Here is a 21,700-nt window from a genome sequence, read left to right on the forward strand (position 1 = left end):
CTTCATAATCCTCTGCCTAAAACACTCTTCTGTCTCTGTTCCCTGTTGGCGCTAAACCCTCTGACCTCAGCTTGAATGTTGCTCTCTCATGGAGGCCTTTCCCCAATCCTTGATGCCACTCTCCCTCTTCAGTTTTCCCAGAGACTCTGTCATTCTTTTATTACACATCCTCTACTTATCATGTCCATAGCTGCCCTTCTAATTACTCGGACTAAAGGTGTGTGAAGACATTTGTCTCATCCACCACCATATCCCCAGCACCCAGAGAGTAACGGAAGTGTATCTGGTGATCAATACATTTTTGGCAAGTTAATAATTTGGTTTCATGGTGCTTGGATGGCATTGCTTGAAATGGCTTAATACAAGCAGAATATCAAAATGTCGATGTCCTTCCACTTCAAATGATTTCATCTTGCACATAATTTTTCAGAGCCAATGACATGGACAAAGGTGATTTATATTAATATGTAGAACACTTTATAAGATTCTCTGGAGGATCTAAAATCATTCTGTTGTCCTAACATGTTATCCTATCATCAGTTTAGAAAATCAAAGGCTTGGATTATAAACTAGAAAAATCTTTTTATGACATAAGATATTTTTGCTGTTACCTACTGTAATGATGATATTGCAGGAGATGAAAGAAGACCCGAGGAGGAGTCATAAGATTGTTTTTGTTGCTATCTACACACTGGGTCCTGAGAGACAATGACAATGAAGCAGGCACTAAGATGTTGGTATGTGACCAGTTATTTCAAAAACCAATCAATCCATACAAATAACCCATTTGATATATTCAAACCACTCTTTTAGAGTCATTGATGGTGTCACAGTTCGGTTAGTTCCCTGAAATCAAGGCCTTTCCAGTTCTTAAAATGAAGTGGAGATTAATCAACAGAGCTGCCACTTGGGAATTTCTCCCAAGGCTGCTGTGACGAGGACACCATTGGTCCTGATGAGTAATCCTGTGAACGCACATAATCCTGCGTGCAAGTCCACAAATACAGAGGCATAGCCTGTATGCCACTAAAAATAACAAAGATTTCAGGGTTGGAGACAGAGTCCACCACGCTGTCGTGATTATCTATGGTTCCAGGATACAGTGGTGAGGGCACAATATTTGACCGATGACCCTCACAGAAGGAGCCTGTCAATACTTCAGCCTCAAAAATATAGATCAGTTTATCTTTGACAGGGGTACTCTTGATCTTGTCTGCAAGGTTTTTGAGTTTCTTGGTGAAGTATATACCAGCTCCATATCTGGGGTCTGATAAAAGGAAAAAAAAAAGATTATTATGATCCTGTGAATAAGATTGCCTGTTTGGCTATTAGTAAATTTTCTCTCTTCAGTTTTCTATATAACCACCTCCTCTTGATGCCAAGTCTCTGTGTGGATAACAAAGGCATTCAAAGTTGTTCCTTTGAGACAAGTTATCACTGACATCATCAACACAATAACATCTGACATTCACTATACCATAGCAGTTTATAGAGAAGTTAATGGTTTTCAAATCATTTTACATTGATCGGGTTCAATTAATCTGTGACTTAGATAGTATCATTATTTCAAAGATGTAAATTCTGAGATTCCAAGAGATAATTCATGTTAGCATTATCAACTAAGAAGCCAATAGAGAGGGCACAGTGGAAATTAGAACATTTAGAACTGTTTCTCTTAGAACATTGCCTGACTTCTGCATGTTACAACCAGGGATATTTCTAGAAATCTGGACTGTGGCTTGAAAACAGCATCTAGTAAGAAAAGGCAGAGTGTGCTTCAAACTCATGGATAGCACCACGAGGGAAAAATTTGTCAAAACAGGCAGAATGTTGAACATGTAAAATGTCAATGTGCCTGTGTCATTGTTTAGGAAGAATGACTTTGGATTTGGGAAGCACGGACATTGTGGTCAGTAGGGAAGTATTCTGTCCTGTGGGGCAGAGAGAGTCATCAGTCCTCATCACAGCCTGGCACGACACCTCACGATTCTCCATATGCCTGGATCCAGGTTCATGCTCACCAGGCAATTTCCTACTCATCAGGCATTGAGGGACTGTGAAACCCAGGAGGATGTGCCCTAGTCCCACCACAGGAAATGAATCACATCGCTTGTGGTTTTATTCTCTTTCTGGAGAATTGAGAACACTCAAAAAGCTGAAGACCAAATTCTAGACCTCCAGGTAACATAATGCCTGTTCAATGTCCTTTCTTTATTTGAAAGGCAAAGTGACAGATTTGGGAGAGGCAGAGGGGGAGAGAGAGAGGGAGGGGAGAGTAAGAGGGGGAGGGAGGAGACAGAGAGAAAGAGAGAGAGAGAGAGTGAGAGAGAATCTTTCATCCACGGGTTTGCTTCCCAAAAGGCTGCAATAGCCAGGTCTGGACCAGGCCAGAATCAAAAGCCAGGTACTCTATCTGGGTCTCCCACTTAAGTAGCAGGGGCCCAGGCACTTGGACCATCATCTGCTGCCTTCCCAGGCACATCAGCAAGGAGCTGGATCAGAGGAGTCTGGATTAGAACTGACCCTCCGATATAGGATGCCAGCATCGCCAAGTGACAGCTTAACCTGCTGCCCCACAACACCGATCCTGGAATGTCCTTTCTAACATCATTTGGAGGGGAAAAAATGTAACACTTCTTTTCATAAAGCCAAATTCTCATTTCTTCCCTGATTTCTTCCCTTCCTCTTTGTAGTTACATGGGACCTAAGCAAACACTGTTTGAGGCTCTAGAGCGACACTGAACAACAAAGGTGCAACATGAGTCACACAGATTGCCTAGTAGCCACATTAACACAGGTACAGAGGACGAAGAGAAGTGACTGTAATACAGGTATGTCACCCATCAGTCTCAGGTCAGGCACATGTCACGTGCTCAGGAGCCACAGCTGACTGGCAGGGACCATACTGAACACGGACAGTGCCCTCTAAAGCTCCAGGACTGACCGATACGAGGCACTGCCTGCACGGGAACAGGTAAGATACAGGGCAACGTTTCCAGCAAGCAATATTCTGAGACAAAAATCACAGATTTTCTTTCTGAAGAGTTTCTTCCTGTTCCTTGTTCTTCCACCCAGGAAGAACTGGCTACTGATTACCTGGAGGCAAGAAGGTGATACTTGGAGCAAAATCAATTATATCTGACACTATAAATATATGGGATAAACAATACTCTATGTATATAAATGTATAGTATAAACGGTACCATACATGTGTGTATGTGTGTATATCTGTGACACACTGCTATTTTTAATTCACAGAAGAGAAAATGGCCTTGAAATTCTGGCTGTGAGGTGGAGTCTTCTACATTTGAGGACATGAGTGGGGAGCATGAGAACCAGGCCAACGATAGATCCATAAAGAAAACAAGTGTTAAACCTGAGTTTTGTGGGACTATAGAGTGCTTGCTAAAGTGACAGTTGTTGTAATGAAGGAATGGAAGAAGAACAGGGGCACAAAGGAAGAAGCACCTCATTGGGAATGTAGGGGCTGGGGAAGGAGCCAATCAGGAGGTGTCATTGACACGTGTATTGAAGAAAGAATAGGGGTTTGTGTGGCTCCAAAGGGCGAGGAGGGCAGGCATTCCATACACAAAGGCAGACAGGCATGAGAGCACACAGCATGTTTAGGAAACCCTCACAACCTCAGCGGACAGAGTGGGTGATGAGCCTGGGGAAGCAAGGTGGGGGCTAGGGCCTTCTGTGCTCTGCAAAGGAGTGGATTTTTAACCTTGTAGGCAACTGAGACTACAGATGCAAAAAGCTATAACGTCAGTTTTTAGCATGATAATTCTGACGATCAAGGGTAGGTTAGACAGGGGTGTGTTTTGAGGCAAGGAAAGAACCTGATAGTAGTCTAAGCCAAAGGGAAGAAGAACTGGGCAACAGAAGCTAGAAGTAAAGACGGGTCAAGACCTTGATGAGGTTAGATCGTGAGGACTGTGGGTAACCGCCTAAATACAAAGGTGAGAGAAGGAGGAAGGGGGATTACAATGATGTTTCAGGCTTAGGAGGCCTGGTAGGTAGATGGTGATGGCAGTAGACAGGGAATATCCAAAAGCAAAGGGCTTTAGGGAAAAGCATGCCCAAGAGGCTGGCGTTGTGGCACAGTGGGTTAACTTGCCATTTACACTGCCAGCATCCCGTATCAGAATGCCCATTTGATACCCAGCTGCTCCACTTCCGATTCAGCTCCCTGTTACTGTACCTGGAAAAACAGAGCAAGATGGCCCAAGTATTTGGGTCCCTGCCACCCATGTGGGAGACCCAGATGGAGTTCCAGGCTCCTGGCTTTGGCCTGGCTCAGCCCTAGCTGTTGTGGCATGTTTGGAGTGAAACAGCAAATGAAGGATCTCTCTCTCTCTTTCTGTGTGTGTGTGTGTGTGTGTGTGTGTATTACTCTGCCTTTCAAATAAATAAAATCAAGGAAGGAAGGAAGGCAAGCAGGCAGGAAGGCAGGCAAGCAGGCCAAGAAAAGAGTTGTTTGAAGTGCCTGTGGTATAGCTGTCCAAAAGAGAGTCGAGTATACAGACCTGCCCGGCAGGCAAGAGGTAGGGGTTTGTAAGTCACTATCGAAGAGATAGGAGTAGAGACCACAGGAATAGGTGCAACCACCCAGGGGGACACTGGAAAACACTTCTTTCAGAACTTGAGAAAGCACTTAACTTACAGAGACTGGGCAACAGATGGATTTGGGAGATTATAAATTATAAGGGCAAGGACTGTGTTTTTACTACTGCTGTATCTCTAGCATCTGGCACAGGGCCTGACTCACAGAATATGCTTAAAAAATCCTTGTTAACTGAATGAACAAACCCAATAAAGAAATCGCAAGTAGACAGGCTCCTTCGTGCTGTATTCAACCAAGTCCCACAGCAAGAGATGAACTCGGAACCGGTTGGACTGCAAACACAGATAGGAAAAGAAAACGAAAGACAAGGCCCTCTGCTTGTGGGTGGCCATGTAAATTGGCTCAGGATCTCTTAATCTGGAACATTTCAGCATTGAAAAAAGCCCAGGGCATTTATACTCCAAGTGAGATCGGCTCCAGTGGTGACAAGACCGGTGTCTCCTGGCCTTGTCCTGTGCAGTCTGCTGAGGTTCTCAGCAGTCACTGGCACGGGTCACATTATGGGCGGGTCTTCTCACTCCATCTGTGGTCTGCATTACCTCAAAGCAGAGGCTGTTGAGCTAAGGGTCAGGGAAACGGGCAGGACACAGAGGCTAACAGGCTAGAGACCAAAAGCTTGAGGCATAATGCGAGATGGAGACAAGGCCTTTGCTTGGTTCTAAAGAATAAACATCACCAGAAGCAAACAAGCCTCAGGCCTGCTGAAGAAACCACAATTCTGGCTGCAACAGCCTGAGAACATTCTAGCCCATGACAGTCCTGGCCCCTCGGCGGGCAGTGGGTGAGCAAAAGGCCAAGGGCTTCAATACATAAAGAAGAAAGAAATTCCCCGAGTACAAAACAAAGGTCTTACTCTACTCCTAGACCATGGAGTCTGCATGATTCCTGTCCAGCAACACATGACAAGTGGTTTGGGCTGGGAGCTGTTATATGTTTTCCTTCTCCCTTTTTAGAAAGGGAAATCTGAGGGGCTGGCCTTGTGAACTGCAGGTAAAGCCGCCATTTGTAACCTCAGTATCCATTTTGGGTGCTGGTTCTTGTCCCGGTTGCTCCACTTCCAATCCAGTTCTCTGCTAATGGCCTGGGAATGGCAGCAGAAAATGGCTCAAGTGTCTGGGCCCCTGCTAACCACATGGGAGATTTGGAAGAAGCTCCTGGTTTGTGGCTTCGTCCTGGCCCAGCCCCAGCAATTGTGGCCATCTTGGAAGTGAGCCAGTGGATGCATGATCTCTTTCTCTCTCTCTCCTCTCTCTCTGTGGCTCTGACTTTCAAATAAATAAATCTTTTTAAAAAGGGAATTTCTTTATTATACACATTTCATGGTTTTAAAGATTTATTTTATTTATTTGAATGGCAGAGAGAAAGAGAAAAAAAAATCTTCTATTTACAGGTTTACTCCCCAATGCTGGGGCTGGGCCAGGCCAAAGCCATAAGCCTGGAACTCCATCTGGATGGCAGAGGCACAAATACTTGGGCTATAATCCACTGCCTTCCCAGGCACATTAGCAGGGAGCTGGAATGGAAACACAGCAGCTGCTGGGACTTGAGCCAGCACTCTGATATGAGAGGCTGCATTTGCAAGAGGTGGCTTAACTTGCTATGCCACAAAGCCAGGCCCTCAGAAAGGGAATTTTTCTTGCTCCTTCTCATAAAATTATATATTCAAATTATATATTCCATTGGTATAGATACCTCCAAAAATTTTTTGGAAAATATGTATAAAAAAACCTACCCAGGGATTTCAAACATCTTTTAATTCCACTTTCCATGAACATTTTTGAAGTCTCCTCATGCCTTGCCTTTAAGCTTTAAGAGTGAACTGCCTGAACTTGTGGCTGCTGATGAGACTGGGTAAGACTCTGGGGTTGTGTTCCTTGGGAGGATGGTGTGAGTCTTAGACGTTTCGGGAAGAAAGATGTATTCAGAAAGATGTTGGGTAGGCAATTAGCAGTGTCTGTCCCAGGACTGGAAAGAAGGTCCTCGCTAGACTTGGAAAACAAAAGGACAAAGGATGATCTTACCGAGAGTAGTTTAAGTATGGGCAGAGGATGGGGCTTGCAAAAAAGTCCAGGTGCGAATGGAAGTTGCAGACTTTTAAGACTTTGGTAATAAAGGGACCATACTAACTGTTACTAACGTGGTTCTGCTCAAATGACTTGTCAGTGGGGATCCACTAGTTATACCCACAGCCATTGTCTATGTTCGATTTTTACCCCAGTTGTTGCCTATGTTCTCTGTAGGACAAAAATAGATGATTTCCAGACTCTGCTTTCTAGAAACCAAGTCTGTTTGCATGGGCTGCACAGCAAGCTTCATGTTACATATTTTGAAAGACAAAGATGAGTCACATATGTAAAGGATCAGGCAAAGTGAAGCTGCAACCCACAGGTACCCCTGCAAGATTATTGCTGAAGTTCTCAGCCTCCTGGGGAGACGTCGAAAACTATAAGTTTTCACTGGTGACTGAAGAGGAAAGGGGACAATACAACAATGAAGCATGCAAGATTTTTGTGCAACTGAAAAGAATCAAGGAAGCTGTACATAGAACTCCTATGGCTGAGAAGGATCTCATGACGTTATTCAACCCCCATGACAGATACTGAATTCATTCTCCAGTAGCCACTGGAAATGAGGAGGAAGGAAGAGGAAAGACCAACTTTCTAAGACTTAGGGCAATACCCTTTTAGTTAAACGAGGAGGATAGTCTGGTGGTGTTGACAGTAAGTGTGTTGAGATAAGTAAGCAAAACAAGAAAAAGCCCCAAGGTGCTCTCTGCAGATAGGACTCAGCAACACAGTGACCCATGGATCTCATTCCTCAACGTAAAACCTACCATCAACAAAATAAATGACCCTTTCCAAGAGACTTCACCTCTAAATCCCAGATGCAAATGATCCCTTCCCCACAGCCAAGCATGCTACTAGTAACAGCCACCTGCTGCTGCCTGCCCACCAGCTCACACATGGCGTAGCCCCAAGGGAAGAGGGCTGACACCTACCGCTGGGCATCGAGTACATTCTGTGAAAGCCAACTCTGCATATCACATCACAGAACTGGTTTGGGACTTGCTGGAACAACCTGTGGCTCACAGGGCCCTTGTGCTTTCTCTCTTCCATCATTTCCTTCTTTCTTTGGAAGGCAGCCATGAGAACTGCATTGGCAATCTTCTCCACCTAAAACAAGGGAAAGACAGAGACTGGAGAGCAGCTACTGAAGTGGCCCCTCACGCTGCAACAAAAATGAAGGTGCTTCCTGCACATTACTTTGGGAGCAGTTTGGTTCTCATTAAGTTGCCTAAAGTCTCTCCCGCCCCGATCCTATTCTTGATTGACTCTTATCTCTTCAAAACTCTCTGCTCCTCCTTTGATAAATTCACTTAAAAGAAACTGAGCAATCACTATATGCTTGGCACTGGTAATGAAATGGGCACTAACATAGACAGGGTTTCTGCCTTTAAAGCTCACAGGTTAGTGAGAGGTATTAAGTAAACAATTTTAATACAGTGTACAAAGTGCTATTCCATGCCTTTTATTTTACTCAAAGCTGGGCAGACAGCTGTTTCCTGAATCTCAAATCCATGCCCCCATGTGTCCTAACATGACTGCTACCTTCTGGTTCCATCTGTACCCCAAGTGCCTGCCCTCCTTCCAGCCTTACTCCTAGGAATCCAGGTCAACAGTCAACTGAGTTAGAGCCATCAGCAGGTGAATGTCTCTTATCTTTATTTTTTTAAAAATTTGTATGTATCTCATAAATACAACATTAGGAGCATAGTACCCGCCCTCCCACCCACTCCTGCATAGTACCCGCACTCCCACTCCTTCCTCCTCCCTTTCCTGTTTAGTCCGAGAAAGAAAAAGCACAAGAGGGGCCAGCGCTGTGGAGTAGCAGGTAATGCAGCTACCTGCAGTGCTGGCATCCCATATGGGCACTGGTTCAAGGCCCGGCTGCTCCACTTCTGATCCAGCTCTCTGCTATGGCTTGGGAAAGCAGTAGAAGATGGCCTAAACTCCTGGCTCCTGGCTTCAGATTGGCACAGTTCCGGCTGTTGCAGCCAACTAGGGAGTGAACCAGTGGATGGAAGACCTCTCTCTCTGCCTCTCCTCTCTCTCTTTTTTTTTTTTTTTTTTTTTTTTTTTTTTTTTTGACAGGCAGAGTGGACAGTGAGAGAGAGAGACAGAGAGAAAGGTCTTCTTTTGCCGTTGGTTCACCCTCCAATGGCCGCCACGGCTGGTGCGCTGCAGCCGGCGCACCGCGCTGATCCGAAGGCAGGAGCCAGGTACTTATCCTGGTCTCTCATGGGGTGCAGGGCCCTAGCACTTGGGCCATCCTCCACTGCACTCCCTGGCCACAGCAGAGAGCTGGCCTGGAAGAGGGGCAACCGGGACAGAATCCGGCACCCCGACCAGGACTAGAACCCGGTGTGCCGGCGCCGCAAGGTGGAGGATTAGCCTATGGAGCTGCAGCACCGGCCTCCTCTCTCTTCTTCAAGTAAAATAAATAAAACTTAAAAAAAAGAAAGAATGGAATAAAAAAAAAAAACTAAGAGAACTGTTCCTCAACAGTCTAGACAATGCTGGTGAACTTCACTTTTGACTACAGAGCCAAGTGAGTTTCTAGCAGGTCAAATCCTGCCCATGAGGACGTCTACCTTTAAAACCCGCAAACCACATTTTTCAAACTCTTTCCTTTGGTCTTGAGATAAAGGCATCGGATGTCTCAGAAATGTGATATTTTCTTTCATTTCCTTCTGGATGTTTGGTTGCTGGCCAGCCCATTGTCCTAAAAAGGAGGAACACAAAACTTTGTGTCACTGCTCTGTGAGACAGAAAAAGTTTGTTGAGACGCTGAATGAAGCACATTTGAGAAATTTGGAGGAAGAGATGAGCCAGTTTGACTCACAGGCTTCGTGTTGTCCGGGACAGCACAAGGAGAGCTATGATACTGCAAGGAGTTTCAGGATAGTATAGGAGGCTAAATAATTTGTCTTTGAATGATTTGGATCTTGAGGCGGAGAGGATATGATTAAAAAAATAAAGGCATGAATGACAGCCGTCCTCCAAAAGCAACGCTGCGATGATGATATAGAATTATAAAAGAATGTAATAGGAAATGTTGGGGTTTCTAGCCAGGATGCCTACCTGCAAAAGGCGACAGGTATAATGGAAAACAGTAAGACTGTTTACATAACACTTCAAAATTTTCAGAGATTTCACACTGCGACCTTGTTGGAATAATTACAGCACCAACACTGAAATAATCCATAAGGAAATTGGAGTTCAGAGAAGCTGAGTGATTTGCCCAATATCACACAGCTAGTAAGTACAGATCTAGGAGTGTAAACCTGGCTTTCACCAGTGCATTCTATAAGGAAACAGGACACCATACTTGGAACATGTATCACTCACACGTCCTTCAACCAAGATGAGCAGAATTTGGAGAATAAGAGTCTATGGTGTCTTGATTTTCCTCCCTCCCTCCCTCCTTCCTTCCCTCTTCCCTTTCTTTCTTTCCTTGTCTCCTTGTTTTTTAAATTCAGAGGACAACCTGGTTTTGTTCAGGGTGCTTTTAACTGAACTAAGTGCACAAACAGACAAATGAAACACTCCCCCGTCCCCAGCCCCCAAAAGCCTTGGTTTCTCTTGGGCTATTTTCAGTTGCTATCCCGAGGACACGAAAATGATGGAATCCCCAGGGCATTGTCTCATTGAGTGGGCTCAGTTTGACCACGAAAAGAAGGTGACAAAGCCAGAGAAACTCACTAGAGAGTCAAGTTGTAAATCTGAGAAATCAGAAGGGACAGAACTCTAGTAGAGGAGCTCAGAAGCCAGGAAGAGACTTCTAGAGCTCTATTTAAATGTACATTAGAGTCCAGCGTTTACCAAGCTCTGATAAGAGGCCAGGAATGTGGCTGGCCACTGAGAACCCGAAGGTCCACCCACCCCCGCTGTCCGAAGTGCTCACTGGGAGGGATGGGAGAGTAGTAAACAGGCCTGAGTTGGGGTACAGCGGGTTAAGCCTGCAACACTGGCATCCCAGCAGGAATTTCCTATCAGAGCACTGGATGCCAGTTCTGATCCAGCTCCCTGCTAATGCTCCTGGGAAAGCAGTGGAAGATGACCCATGTACTTGGGCTACTGCACCAGCGTAGGAGACCCAGCTAGAGTTCCAAGCTCCTGGCTTCAGCCTGGACCAGCCCTGGCTGTTGGGCCATTTGAGGAGTGAACCTGCAGATGGAAGAGTGTCTATGTGTGTGTGTGTGTGTGTGTGTGTGTGTATGTGTATGTTTCCTCTCTCTAACTCTGCCTTTCAAATTAAAAAAAAAAAGTTTTTAAAGTAATGCTGATGGTGGGAACAGGGCCAGAAAGCAGCATATAAAAAGTTATGATATAGGGGCCAGTGATGTGCCTGCAACACCAACACCTGATATGAGCACTGGTTCAAGTCCCAGCTGCTTTTTTAAGATTTTTTTTTTTTATTTGAAAGAGCTACACAGAAAGAGAAGGAGAGGCAGAGAGAGAGAGAGAGAGAGAGAGAGAGAGAGGCCTTCCATCCTCTGGTTCACTCCCCACTTGGCCGCAGTGGTTGGAGATGCACCGATCCAAAGCCAGGAGAAAGGAAATTCCTCTGGGTCTCCCATGTGGGTGAAGGAGCCCAAGGACTTGGGCCATCTTCTACTGCTTTCCCAGGTCATAGCAGAGAACTGGATCGGAAGTGGAGCAACTGGGACTTGAACCGGGGCCCATATGGGATGCCAGCACTGCAGGCGGCAGCTTTACCCACTACACCACAGCACTGGCCCCCAACTCCCTGCTAATGCATCTGGGAAGGCAGCAGAATATGGCCCAAGTGCTTGGGCCCCTGTCACCTGTGTGAGTGTCCTGGATGGACTTCCTGGGTCCTGGCTTCAGCCTGGCCCAGCTCCTGATTGTTTGGGGAGTGAACCAGAGGATGGAAGATCTCTCTCTCTCTCTCTCCCAGTTTCTCTCTCTGTGTCTCTCCTCTGTCACTCTACCTTTAAAGTAAATAAAAATAAAATTTAAAAATGCATGACCTGGGACCGGTGCTGTAGTGCAGCGGGTTAAAGCCCTGGCCTGAAACGCCAGCATCCCATATGGGCGCCAGTTTTAGTCTCGGCTTCTCCTCTTCCGATCCAGTTCTCTGCTGTGGCCTGGGAAAGCAGTAGAAGATGGCCCAAGTCCTTGGGTCCCTGCACCCATGTGGGAGACTCAGAAGATGCTCCTGGCTCCTGGCTCCTGGCTTCGGATCAGTGCAGCTCCAGCCATCGTGGCCATCTGGGGAGTGAGCCAGCGGATGGAAAACCTCTCTCTTTCTCTCCCTCTCTCTCTCTACCTCTCTAACTCTTTCAAATAAATAAATCTTTTAAAAAATTCATGACCTAATAGATAACCAGAACAGTTCGCTTTCTCCTCTCTGCTATTTATTTTCCACATCCATGCATGCACACGCACACCCTAAAAAGGCACAGCTGGGAGAGCTGACGTTCTAACTCGGAAGTTACTCACCCCATAAGCTCCAGAGGGCTTGCTCCTTTCTCTGTGCCATTTCCTCCTGAACTTGACACAGCACACGTTCGATGTTCATGACCCCCTCGATGAGGCCAGCCTGGGCTCCTTGAATCTCTAAGCATGCCCTTCCAGGACTGATAATCTCACAGATGGAGATGCCTAAGTCTTTCTGAAGCTGAGCCAAAATGTCATGTTCCTTTTTCCCAAGGTAGAAAATGTGGTTGTTCTCGATGGTCTGGTGGTCCGGCAGGGCCAGCAGCCTCTGGAGCCACGCCTGTGCTTCACTCATCTGCTCCTTGTTGGATCCCATCAGATCAATGGCAGGAGATTTTGCTTCAAGCCCATTTTCTCTTTGCTTTTCTCTTGTCCCCCTGGAGTCTGAAACAAGGACCAGCAGTAAGCACAGAAGGTTGGTAGGTTGTAAGATAGTGTGGCTCATAACCCCACAGCTGTGGTTGACTGCATACCCTTACCGTGGTGAGCAGTCGGAGCTCTAGCTAAGGACCTACCTGTGAAAGCCGCTCTGAGTATACAGGGAATCTGAATGCGACGTGCACAGTCGGAGTGGGAACTGGGAAGGTGGCTTGTGTGAGGGGTTAGCTTTAGCATTTCTGGCTTCTGCTGCTCTGTGTTTGTCACCGCACAGACCACGGATGTGAACTAAATGTTACTTCCTGCTGAACAGGATTTTCCTTAACCTCTTGCTGCTACCAGGTTTGAAATCAAACATCTCTGAAAGCCATACATGGAGTTCAAGGAGTGAAAATAATTTTGAAAAAATTTAACATGAATTTTTGATTAAAAAATGTTTATAATTGAAAATGGAGAAATTATCCAAGTATACGGAAGACAGAAATGCCTGTGATTCCACTATTCTCATAACCTATGTGTGGGTGACAGGACATCATGGGCTGCGGCTAGTGAAAGGGTGGCAATGGGTGTCCTCCTCCCCATCTCCACAGTAAGCACTTGGAGCTTATCTGCTGCTGCCACGGCTGCTGCTGGTGGACATGGCATATCCCAGCAGAGGAGGAAAGGGACCTGACCCCAACCCACACGTGTGGCCCCCCACAAAAAGTAAAGATAAATATACATATAGGTACATGGATATATTAAAAAAGGAAGAATCAGGGCCGGTGCTGTGGTACAGTAGGTTAATCCTCTGCCTGCGGCGCCAGCATCCCATATGGGCGCCAGTTCTAGGCCCTGCTGCTCCACTTCTGATCCAGCTCTCTGCTATGGCCTGGGAAAGCAGTAGCAGATGGCACAAGTCCTTGGGCCCCTACACCTGCGTGGGAAACCAGGAAGAAGCTTCTGGATCGGCTCAGCTCTGGCTATTGCGGCCATTTAGAAAATGAACCAGCAGATGGAAGACCTTTCTTTCTGTCTCTTCCTCTCACTGTCTGTATCTCTACTCTCAAATAAATAAACAAACAAAATCTTAAAAAAAAAAAAAATCTTTGGCCGGCACCGTGGCTCAGTAGGCTAATCCTCCGCCTGAGGCGCCGGCACACCGGGTTCTAGTCCTGGTCGGGGCGCCGGATTCTGTCCCGGTTGCTCCTCTTCCAGTCCAGCTCTCTGCTGTGGCCTGGGAAGGCCCAAGTGCTTGGGCCCTGCACCAGCATGGGAGACTAGGAGGAAGCACCTGGCTCCTGGCTTCGGATCGGCTCAGCGTGCTGGTCGTAGTGGCCATTTTGGGGGTGAACCAATGGAAAAAGGAAGCCCTTTCTCTCTCTCTCTCCTTCTGTCTCACTGTCTAACTCTGCCTGTCCGAAAAAGAAAAAAAAAAAAAAACTGACCTAAATTGCAAAAAGGGCAATGGACTATTTGAAAGGGAAAGCAAAGATGAACCAGTATCTAGAATATATAAAGAATTCCCTCAAATTATTGAAAAAAAAAAAAAAAAACAACCCAGGGGCCAGCTAGGCAAAAAACCAAAATTTACAGAAAAGGACACACAGATGGCCTGAAAAGATGTGAAAAGATGCTTCTCTTCATTGGTAATCAGGAAATGAAAATCACCCACCAATTGGCATGCTTGACCATATCAAGTGTTGGGAAGCACGCAGAGCAACTGGAACTCCTATATGGTCATGATGGATACAGAAGTGGATCAAGCACTCACATTATTTAAAGACACTTTTGCACTGCACATCATATGTGTACATGTTGGTAACAGCAAAAGGCTGTACATGTATTTCTGATGACTATTACAAAACTATGGTAACAAAATGAATAAACTTTAACTGGATGAATCTTAGAAACATATTTTGGGGCTGGTACTATGGCATAGCAGATAAAGCCACTGCCTGCAGTGCTGGCATCCCGTATGGGCACCGGCTCAAGTCCCATCTGCTCCACTTCTAATCCAGCTCCCTGCTAATGTGCCTGGAAGGCAGTAGAAGATGGTCCAAGTGCTTGGGTCCCTGCACCCACATGGGAGACCTGGAAGAAGCTCCTGGCCCAGCCCTGGCCATTGCAGCCATTTGGCAGTGAACCAGCGGATAGAATACCTCTCCTCTGTCTCTTCCTCTCTCTCTCTCTCTGTAACTCTGCCTTTTTTTTTTTAAAAAAAAGATTTATTTATTTATTTGAAAGAGTTACAGAGAGAGGAGGAGAGGCAGAGAGAGAGAAAGAGGTCTTCCATCTCTGGTTCACTCCCCAGCTGGCCACAACAGCCGGAGCTGCACTGATCCGAAGCCAGAGCCAGGAGCTTCCTCCGGGTCTTCTCATGTGGGTGCAGGGGCCCAAGGACTTGGGCCATCCTCTACTGCTTTCCCAGGCCATAGCAGAGAGCTGGATCGGTAGTGGAGCTGGCAGGTCTAGAACCGGCGCCCATATGGGATGCTGGCACTGCAGGTGGCAGCTTTACCCACTATGCCACAGCTCTGGCCCCACTCTGCCTTTCAAATAAAGAAATCTTTTTTTTTTTTTATAGAAAGAAGGAAATACATATTTAAGTGGAAAAGTAAGTTGAGCACTTAATGTGTTCTAGGCATTGTTTCAAATGCTTTACATGTATTCTTTTATTCAATGCTCATATTCCTATGAGATAGGTACTACTTACAGTCCCAAATGATGAGTAAAGAAACTGACTCCGGCTTAGGTAACTTGGCCATAGTTGTAGGAGCAGCTGGTAGTAGCCATGAATCTAGCAGGTGTGGGTGTCTCACTCCAGTGCTCACACAATTCTGCTTCCCAGTAGTAATCCTAGGACAACAGTACCTGTCTCCTGATAGTGTAGTTGGGTGGTACCAGCAGCTATGAAAAAGTACCAGGACAGACTTGGTGTAGAACTAAGAAGGAGAGGAAGGCTTCTTTGTGAGTAAAAATGAAAGCCCATGTTTTAGGCACATAACATGTGACAGGGGTTTTTCAACTAGAGGAATGCCTTTTTTTTAAGCCTTTATTCTTCCTTGGAGCTTATACAGCTATACAGGAGAAAATGGAAACAATGGTAATGACATTAATTCATTCAACATTATCACGAGAGAAGAATTATTCCTCTAGATAAATAAAAATGTTCAGACCACTATAGGATAGTTTTCTAGAACCCAAAATTTAATTTCTAACTATTTACTAGCTAAATACTTCTAATGGAAGCACATTTCTCTGCCTTCCTAAAATTTAACCGTTTTGATCATCTGAACTGATCATTAGCTGTTATTGTCAGTTATTTCCCTATGCTATGTAACTCCTTTACAAAGGTTCTGAGATATTACTGAAGTACAAGGTGACAGCTGCCCCATCACTCAGATTAATGACATATAGTTCATGGTGGGTTACTCTTCTGTATGACCCCCCTCTAAAGTCTCTCCTGGTATCCAGCCACCCGATACTCCTTCACTGCACTTGTTTGCTCCTGTGGGTTTTCTTCACCTGGTGTACACACCCGCCACCACCATCAACTCTGGCCCACGAAATTTCTGCCATCTTTTAAGCCCAGTTTAAACCTATTCTTATGCCTCATGTCATTCTCCAATCCCTTGCAGTTAGAAGGACTCTCTTCCTTCTCTAGACAACCTGGTGTATTTGTCCATCCTCACTCATTATTTATCCCATAGGACTTTTTTTTTTAACGCTTTGCATCTTTTTTTTTTTTTTTGAAAGGAATGTAGTTTCCTTTTATTATTTTTTTTTAATTTTTTTTTTTTTTTGACAGGCAGAGTGGACAGTGAGAGAGAGAGACAGAGAGAAAGGTCTTCCTTTGCCGTTGGTTCACCCTCCACTGGCCGCCGCGGCCGGCGCGCTGCGGCTGGCGCACCGCGCTGATCCGATGGCAGGAGCCAGGAGCCAGGTGCTTTTCCTGGTCTCCCATGGGGTGCAGGGCCCAAGCACCTGGGCCATCCTCCACTGCACTCCCTGGCCACAGCAGAGGGCTGGCCTGGAAGAGGGGCAACCGGGACAGAATCCGGCGCCCCGACCGGGATTAGAACCCGGTGTGCCGGCGCCGCTAGGCAGAGGATTAGCCTAGTGAGCCGCGGCGCCGGCCTGTATGTGCATCTTCAGATGGGCTCAGCTCTGGCCATTGTGGCTAACTGGGTAGTGAACCAACTGATGGAAGACCTTTCTCTCTCTCCCTGCCTCTCTTTCTCTGTGTAAGTCTGACTTCCAAATAAACAAATCATAAAAAAATTTCTTTTTTCATCATGATCCCAGTGCTCAGATTTGGGTAGCATTGGGTTAACTCATTTATTAGGTATACCTGAGATGTGTTTTCTGTAATTAGTAATGAGTAACCCCATCTAGATGTTCAGAGCAGAAAGAGTGTCCAACTTAGTTTATGAAGTAAGAACTTTTTAGGTACCCATTTGTGAATGAACTCCCACACTGTGGATTATCTACTGTTATCTACTATTATACTACTATTATGACTTAGCCTCCTTTTGTTCATAACGTGAAACTAGACTGAGCAAGAATAGAATTATGGTCAGGAATAGAGCAGGTTCAGGAACACAATGACATATATTTAGCGTATTTCTTCTTCTCCCCTCCGTTAGTTCAGAGAACAGAGAGCAGGACAAACCTAGGGTGGGACACTCTACTTGCAGGTCTGTGAATTGTTGACTCACCTCTGTAATTATTGAGACCCAGCATCTTGGACTTCTTTTCCATTTCAGCTCTGAAAACCTACAATAAGCAAAACAGAGCAGACAGCCATAAATGGGCTTAGAGCCACTGTCACCATAATCTCTATCTGTGCAGAACACCCCTGACCTCAGCCACTCTCAGCCACCATCCCACTGCCACGGATATAACACAGGCTTTAGGAAAGTCCTAGGGAATAGCTAGTGCAACATCAGACTCTATTAGAACATATAGAGGAAGCAAGTTTAGGAAAAATGTAAAGAAAACAAAATTTTGTGTAAAAATATATACTCCAAAGCAAAATATAATCATTCATTCATTCAATAGACATTAATGCCCTGCTTATCACAGAACTGTGAACTACAAGCGTGGATCTGTCACTGAAGAAGGCAGAGACAGGGAGATGCCCTATACTTAATAAAACACAGGGAAGGCATTGTGGCACAACTGGTTAAGCCACTGCCTGCAATGCCAGTATCCCATATGAACACTGGTTTGCATCCGGGCTGCACCACTTCCAATCCAGCTCCCAGCTAATACTCCTGAGCAAGCAGCTGGACCAAACATGGCCCAAATTCTTGGGCCCCTCCCTCCCAAGTTTGAGGCCTATTTGAAATTCAGGCTCCTGGATTCAGCCTGGCCCAGAACTGACCATTGTGGCCATTTTGGGAGTGAACCAACAGATGGGAGATCTACGTGTCTAACTTTCTCTCTCTGGAACTCTGAATTTCAAATAAATTGAAAAAATTCATTTTAAAAGTTATACATATACCAAACTTTGTAGACTGAATGATTGGTTTTCTAGGAGTTAATTCCTATAAATTGCTTTAAATTGTACTTGACACATAGAAGCACCAATATACACTTAGCTATTAGTGTAATTGTTATGAAATGAAAAGTCTATAGACAAGATTTGTGCATACTGCCATGGAAATCCTTTAACACAGAGTCTTTTTGAAATAACATCTCTCCTAGGGCTTGGAACCACCACATCCAAGTGTCTTCCTTATTCAAAGTTGATAAAATTGGAGTAATTACTGCATGGAGAAGACAGTAATTAATGAGGTAAAGACTAGACTTTGCTTTGCATATGAACTTTAACAATAAGGTTTCTTACTCTATGGGATGTCATCTACCTAAATTGTATTTGCAGCTGCTATTTCCCAAGCAAGAAGCCCCAAATCTTACCCTATTTTGACCTGGTGAGGTTCTTCCCTACCCTGCCACCCAAGAACTTGGAGATAAAATAAAAGAGGCAAAAGATTAATAAGAGATGCTGTTTGCACAAAAGGATAAAAATTATCTCTTGGGGCCGGCACTGTGGCGTGGCAGGTATAGCTGCAGACTGCAGTGCTGGCATCCCATATGGGCACCAGTTTGAGTCCCAGTTGCTCTACTTCCAAGCCAGCTCTCTGCTGCGGCCTGGGAAAGCAGTATAAGATGGCCCAAGTCCTTGGGCCCCTGCACCCACATGGGAGATCTGGAAGAAACTCATGGCTCCTGGCTTCAGATCAGCGCAGCTCTTACCATTGTGGCCATCTGGGGAGTGAACCAGTGGATGGAAGACCTCTCTCTCTCTCTCTCTCTCTCTCTCTTTCTGCCTCTCCCTCTGCCTCTGTCTCTCTGTAACTCTGACTTTCAAATCAATAAATAAATCAAAAAAGGTTTATTTATTGATTTGAAAGTCAGAGTTACACAGAGAAAGGAGAGGCAGAGAGAGAGAGGCCTTCCATCCGCTGGTTCACTCCTCAATTGACCAACACTTCAGGCCAGGGCGTTAACCTGCTGAGCCACAGTGCAGAACCCAATAAATCTTTTTTTAAAAAATCATCTTCTCCTGGAGGTTGTTTTAAAAGTTAAGGATAGGAGGCCAGCGCCACGGCTCACTAGGCTAATCCTCCACCTTGCCGGCACCAGCACACCAGGTTCTAGTCCCGGTCGGGGCGCCGGATTCTGTCCCGGTTGCCCCTCTTCCAGGCCAGCCCTCTGCTGTGGCCAGGGAGTGCAGTGGAGGATGGCCCAAGTGCTTGGGCCCTGCACCCCATGGGAGACCAGGATAAGTACCTGGCTCCTGCCTTCGGATCAGCGCGGTGCGCCGGCCGCAGTATGCCGGCCGTGGCGGCCATTGGAGGGTGAACCAACGGCAAAGGAAGACCTTTCTCTCTCTCTCTCTCTCTCTCTCTCTCTCTCACTGTCCACTCTGCCTGTCAAAAAAAAAAAAAAAAAAGTTAAGGATAGGTTAGAAATCAGTAGGCAAGACTTTGGATTGAATTTGAAAGAAACTAACTTAACAGCAAAAACACTGAGGAGGGGCTGGCGCTGTGGTGCTGTGGGTTAACTCCTTGGTTTAAAGCGCCGGCATCCCACATGGGCGCCGGTTCTAGTCCTGGCTGCTCCTCTTCCAATCCAGCTCTCTGCCATGGCCTGGGAAAGCAGTAGAAGATGGCCCAAGTCCTTGGGCCCTTGCACCCACGAGAGAGACCTGGGAGAAGCTCCTGGCTCCTGGCTTTGGATCAGCGCAGCTCTGGCCGTTGCGGCCAACTGGGGGTGAATCAGTGGACTGAAGACCTCTCTCTCTCTCTCTGCCTCTGCTCTCTGTAGCTCTACCTTTCAAATAAATCGACCCAAATGGCAAGAATTTGGCAGCATTTTTCCAACTCTGTCCACAAGAGATGTCAGCAATGGGCCCTGGAGTAATATATCTTCCTTGTTCTGAGACATAATGCTTAGCACCAGGCTGATAGGCAGTAAGTTCATTACAGAACCATGCACTGACTTTTGTAGATACTCAACTTCACCCAGGATCCGATCATCACAATATACCAATAAACACAACCGTTTCAGTAGGTGGAGAGCTATTTACTCATTGTGAATTCTGAATTGGAAAATATGAGCTTGCGAATGTAGATTTTACTTTATTATGAATTTAGTATAGGTTGGTCCACCTTAGTCAGCTTAACTCTGGATGTCTGACAAATCTGTTTTGTAAGGAAATAAACCAATTGCCCTGAGAACTATCCTTACACACATCTCTCATGGTGAGGCTTATTTAGGAAGAACACAAGTTTATTGGTAGGTCAGAGGTGTATACATATGTGTGTATAATATCATACCTGCTTGGATATAATATAGTGTTAACATTGCACAAAACCTGAAGAATGGTCAACGCTCACTACAGAATATAAATTATTGTTTAGGACAATCCCCTTTGAGAAACAAAATGGATTTATCATTTCTCATGATTGTTCCTCATCAGCTACAGGTGTGCTACCCTCTGGGTTGTCTTCCCCTTTGTGAAATGGGGATGATGTCAACATCTTCATCCAGGATTAGGGGACAGTGAAATGAGACGCCTTTGTAACACAGTGCTTGGCAGACACAATACCTGGCCACCACCTTGATTATGAATCCCACAGGAAGCCCTCAGACTGTGGGTGCTGTTTCTACGTTCCTGGAGCTGCGGAACACGCTTTTGTTTGTGTGTGGGACGTGGTGAACCTCGTTTCCTAGCTGTGGCTAATTCCGTTGTCAGGAAACAGCGCTTCACGAGCAGTTCAGGAAGGCAGTCACGGCTCCTGTCTGGGCCCAGGGATACTCTCTGCTTTGGGAATGGGTGAACCTCATTCAAAGGACAGGATGATTCATTTTTGTCAAGGGCTTGAGCTATTTCACCGAGTCATCTGGCAGTGTAATGCTAGGCAGCCCTTGGGCGAGGCACAGTGGAGCACTAGAGCCAGCTTACATTGGCTCGCGAGAGCCCATTGTGAGCATCTCCTCCAACTCTGCCTTCAGTGATGTCACACTGACAGCTTGAAAGCCTGGGGACAGCAACAGACACTTCAGAGCTCCCTGTCCAGGCAGGGACTCTTCTTCCAGGAAAGAGCAAGCTGGAACAAAGATATACTATTGCTTTCCTGGTAGGGAGAGAGAAAATGGCTGCTTTGACCCTTGCCTGGGAAGATGAGCAGCCAGAGAACTAACTCTCAGCCAGGCACACTCCTGGGAGACCTCACAGACATCTGAATGCTATTGCTGCCAGAATCAGAACCTATGTCTGGGAAACCTTTTTGAAGCCCTTGCAACTTACCCTTTTTATTCTACCTTGATATCATCAAAGTCTTTTTTGAACATGTCAGCTTGGGGCCGGCACTGTGGAGTAGTGGGTAAAGCTGCCGCTTGTAGTGCCAGGCTTCCCATATGGGTGCCAGTTCATGTCCTGGCTGCTCCACTTCTGATCCAGCTCTCTGCTATGACCTGGGAAAGCAGTAGAAGATGGCCCAAGTCCTTGGGCCCCTGCACCTGCATGGGAGACCTGTAAGAAGCTCCTGGCTCCTGGCTTGGGATTGGCCCAGCTCCAGCCATTGAAGCCATCTGGGGAGTGAACCAGCGGATGGAAGACCTCTCTCTCTCTCTCTTTCTCTCTCTCTCTGCCTCTGCCTCTCTGTAATTCTGCCTT

The 21,700-nt window shown here is 46.0% G+C and overlaps 1 protein-coding gene across 7 annotated transcripts in view; it reads right to left on the reverse strand.

Moving 5' to 3' along the window:
* Window positions 1-454: 454 nt before the first annotated feature.
* The window catches only part of PARP9 (poly(ADP-ribose) polymerase family member 9), a 35,958-nt gene continuing 14,712 nt past the window's right edge, over window positions 455-21,700 (reverse strand). For 4 of the 7 annotated variants that reach the window (XM_051859258.3, XM_089331794.1, XM_017347056.4 and 1 more), the window contains 5 exons: window positions 17,229-17,286; window positions 12,154-12,534; window positions 9,279-9,409; window positions 7,626-7,800; window positions 733-1,267 (listed from right to left, as the gene is read on the reverse strand). In XM_051859258.3, the coding sequence (XP_051715218.2) occupies window positions 888-1,267; window positions 7,626-7,800; window positions 9,279-9,409; window positions 12,154-12,534; window positions 17,229-17,286 (1,125 nt within the window). In that variant the 3' untranslated portion in view covers window positions 733-887. Of the gene's footprint in view, window positions 1,268-7,625; window positions 7,801-9,278; window positions 9,410-12,153; window positions 12,535-17,228; window positions 17,287-21,700 lie in introns of all 7 variants that reach the window. The other 3 variants (XM_008266839.5, XM_017347055.4, XM_089331792.1) reach the window with 1 other exon arrangement.

This window comes from Oryctolagus cuniculus, chromosome 4 (assembly GCF_051225735.1).
Source record: "Oryctolagus cuniculus isolate XC-2025 breed Fujian yellow rabbit chromosome 4, ASM5122573v1, whole genome shotgun sequence".
In the NCBI taxonomy this organism is placed as follows: domain Eukaryota; kingdom Metazoa; phylum Chordata; class Mammalia; order Lagomorpha; family Leporidae; genus Oryctolagus; species Oryctolagus cuniculus.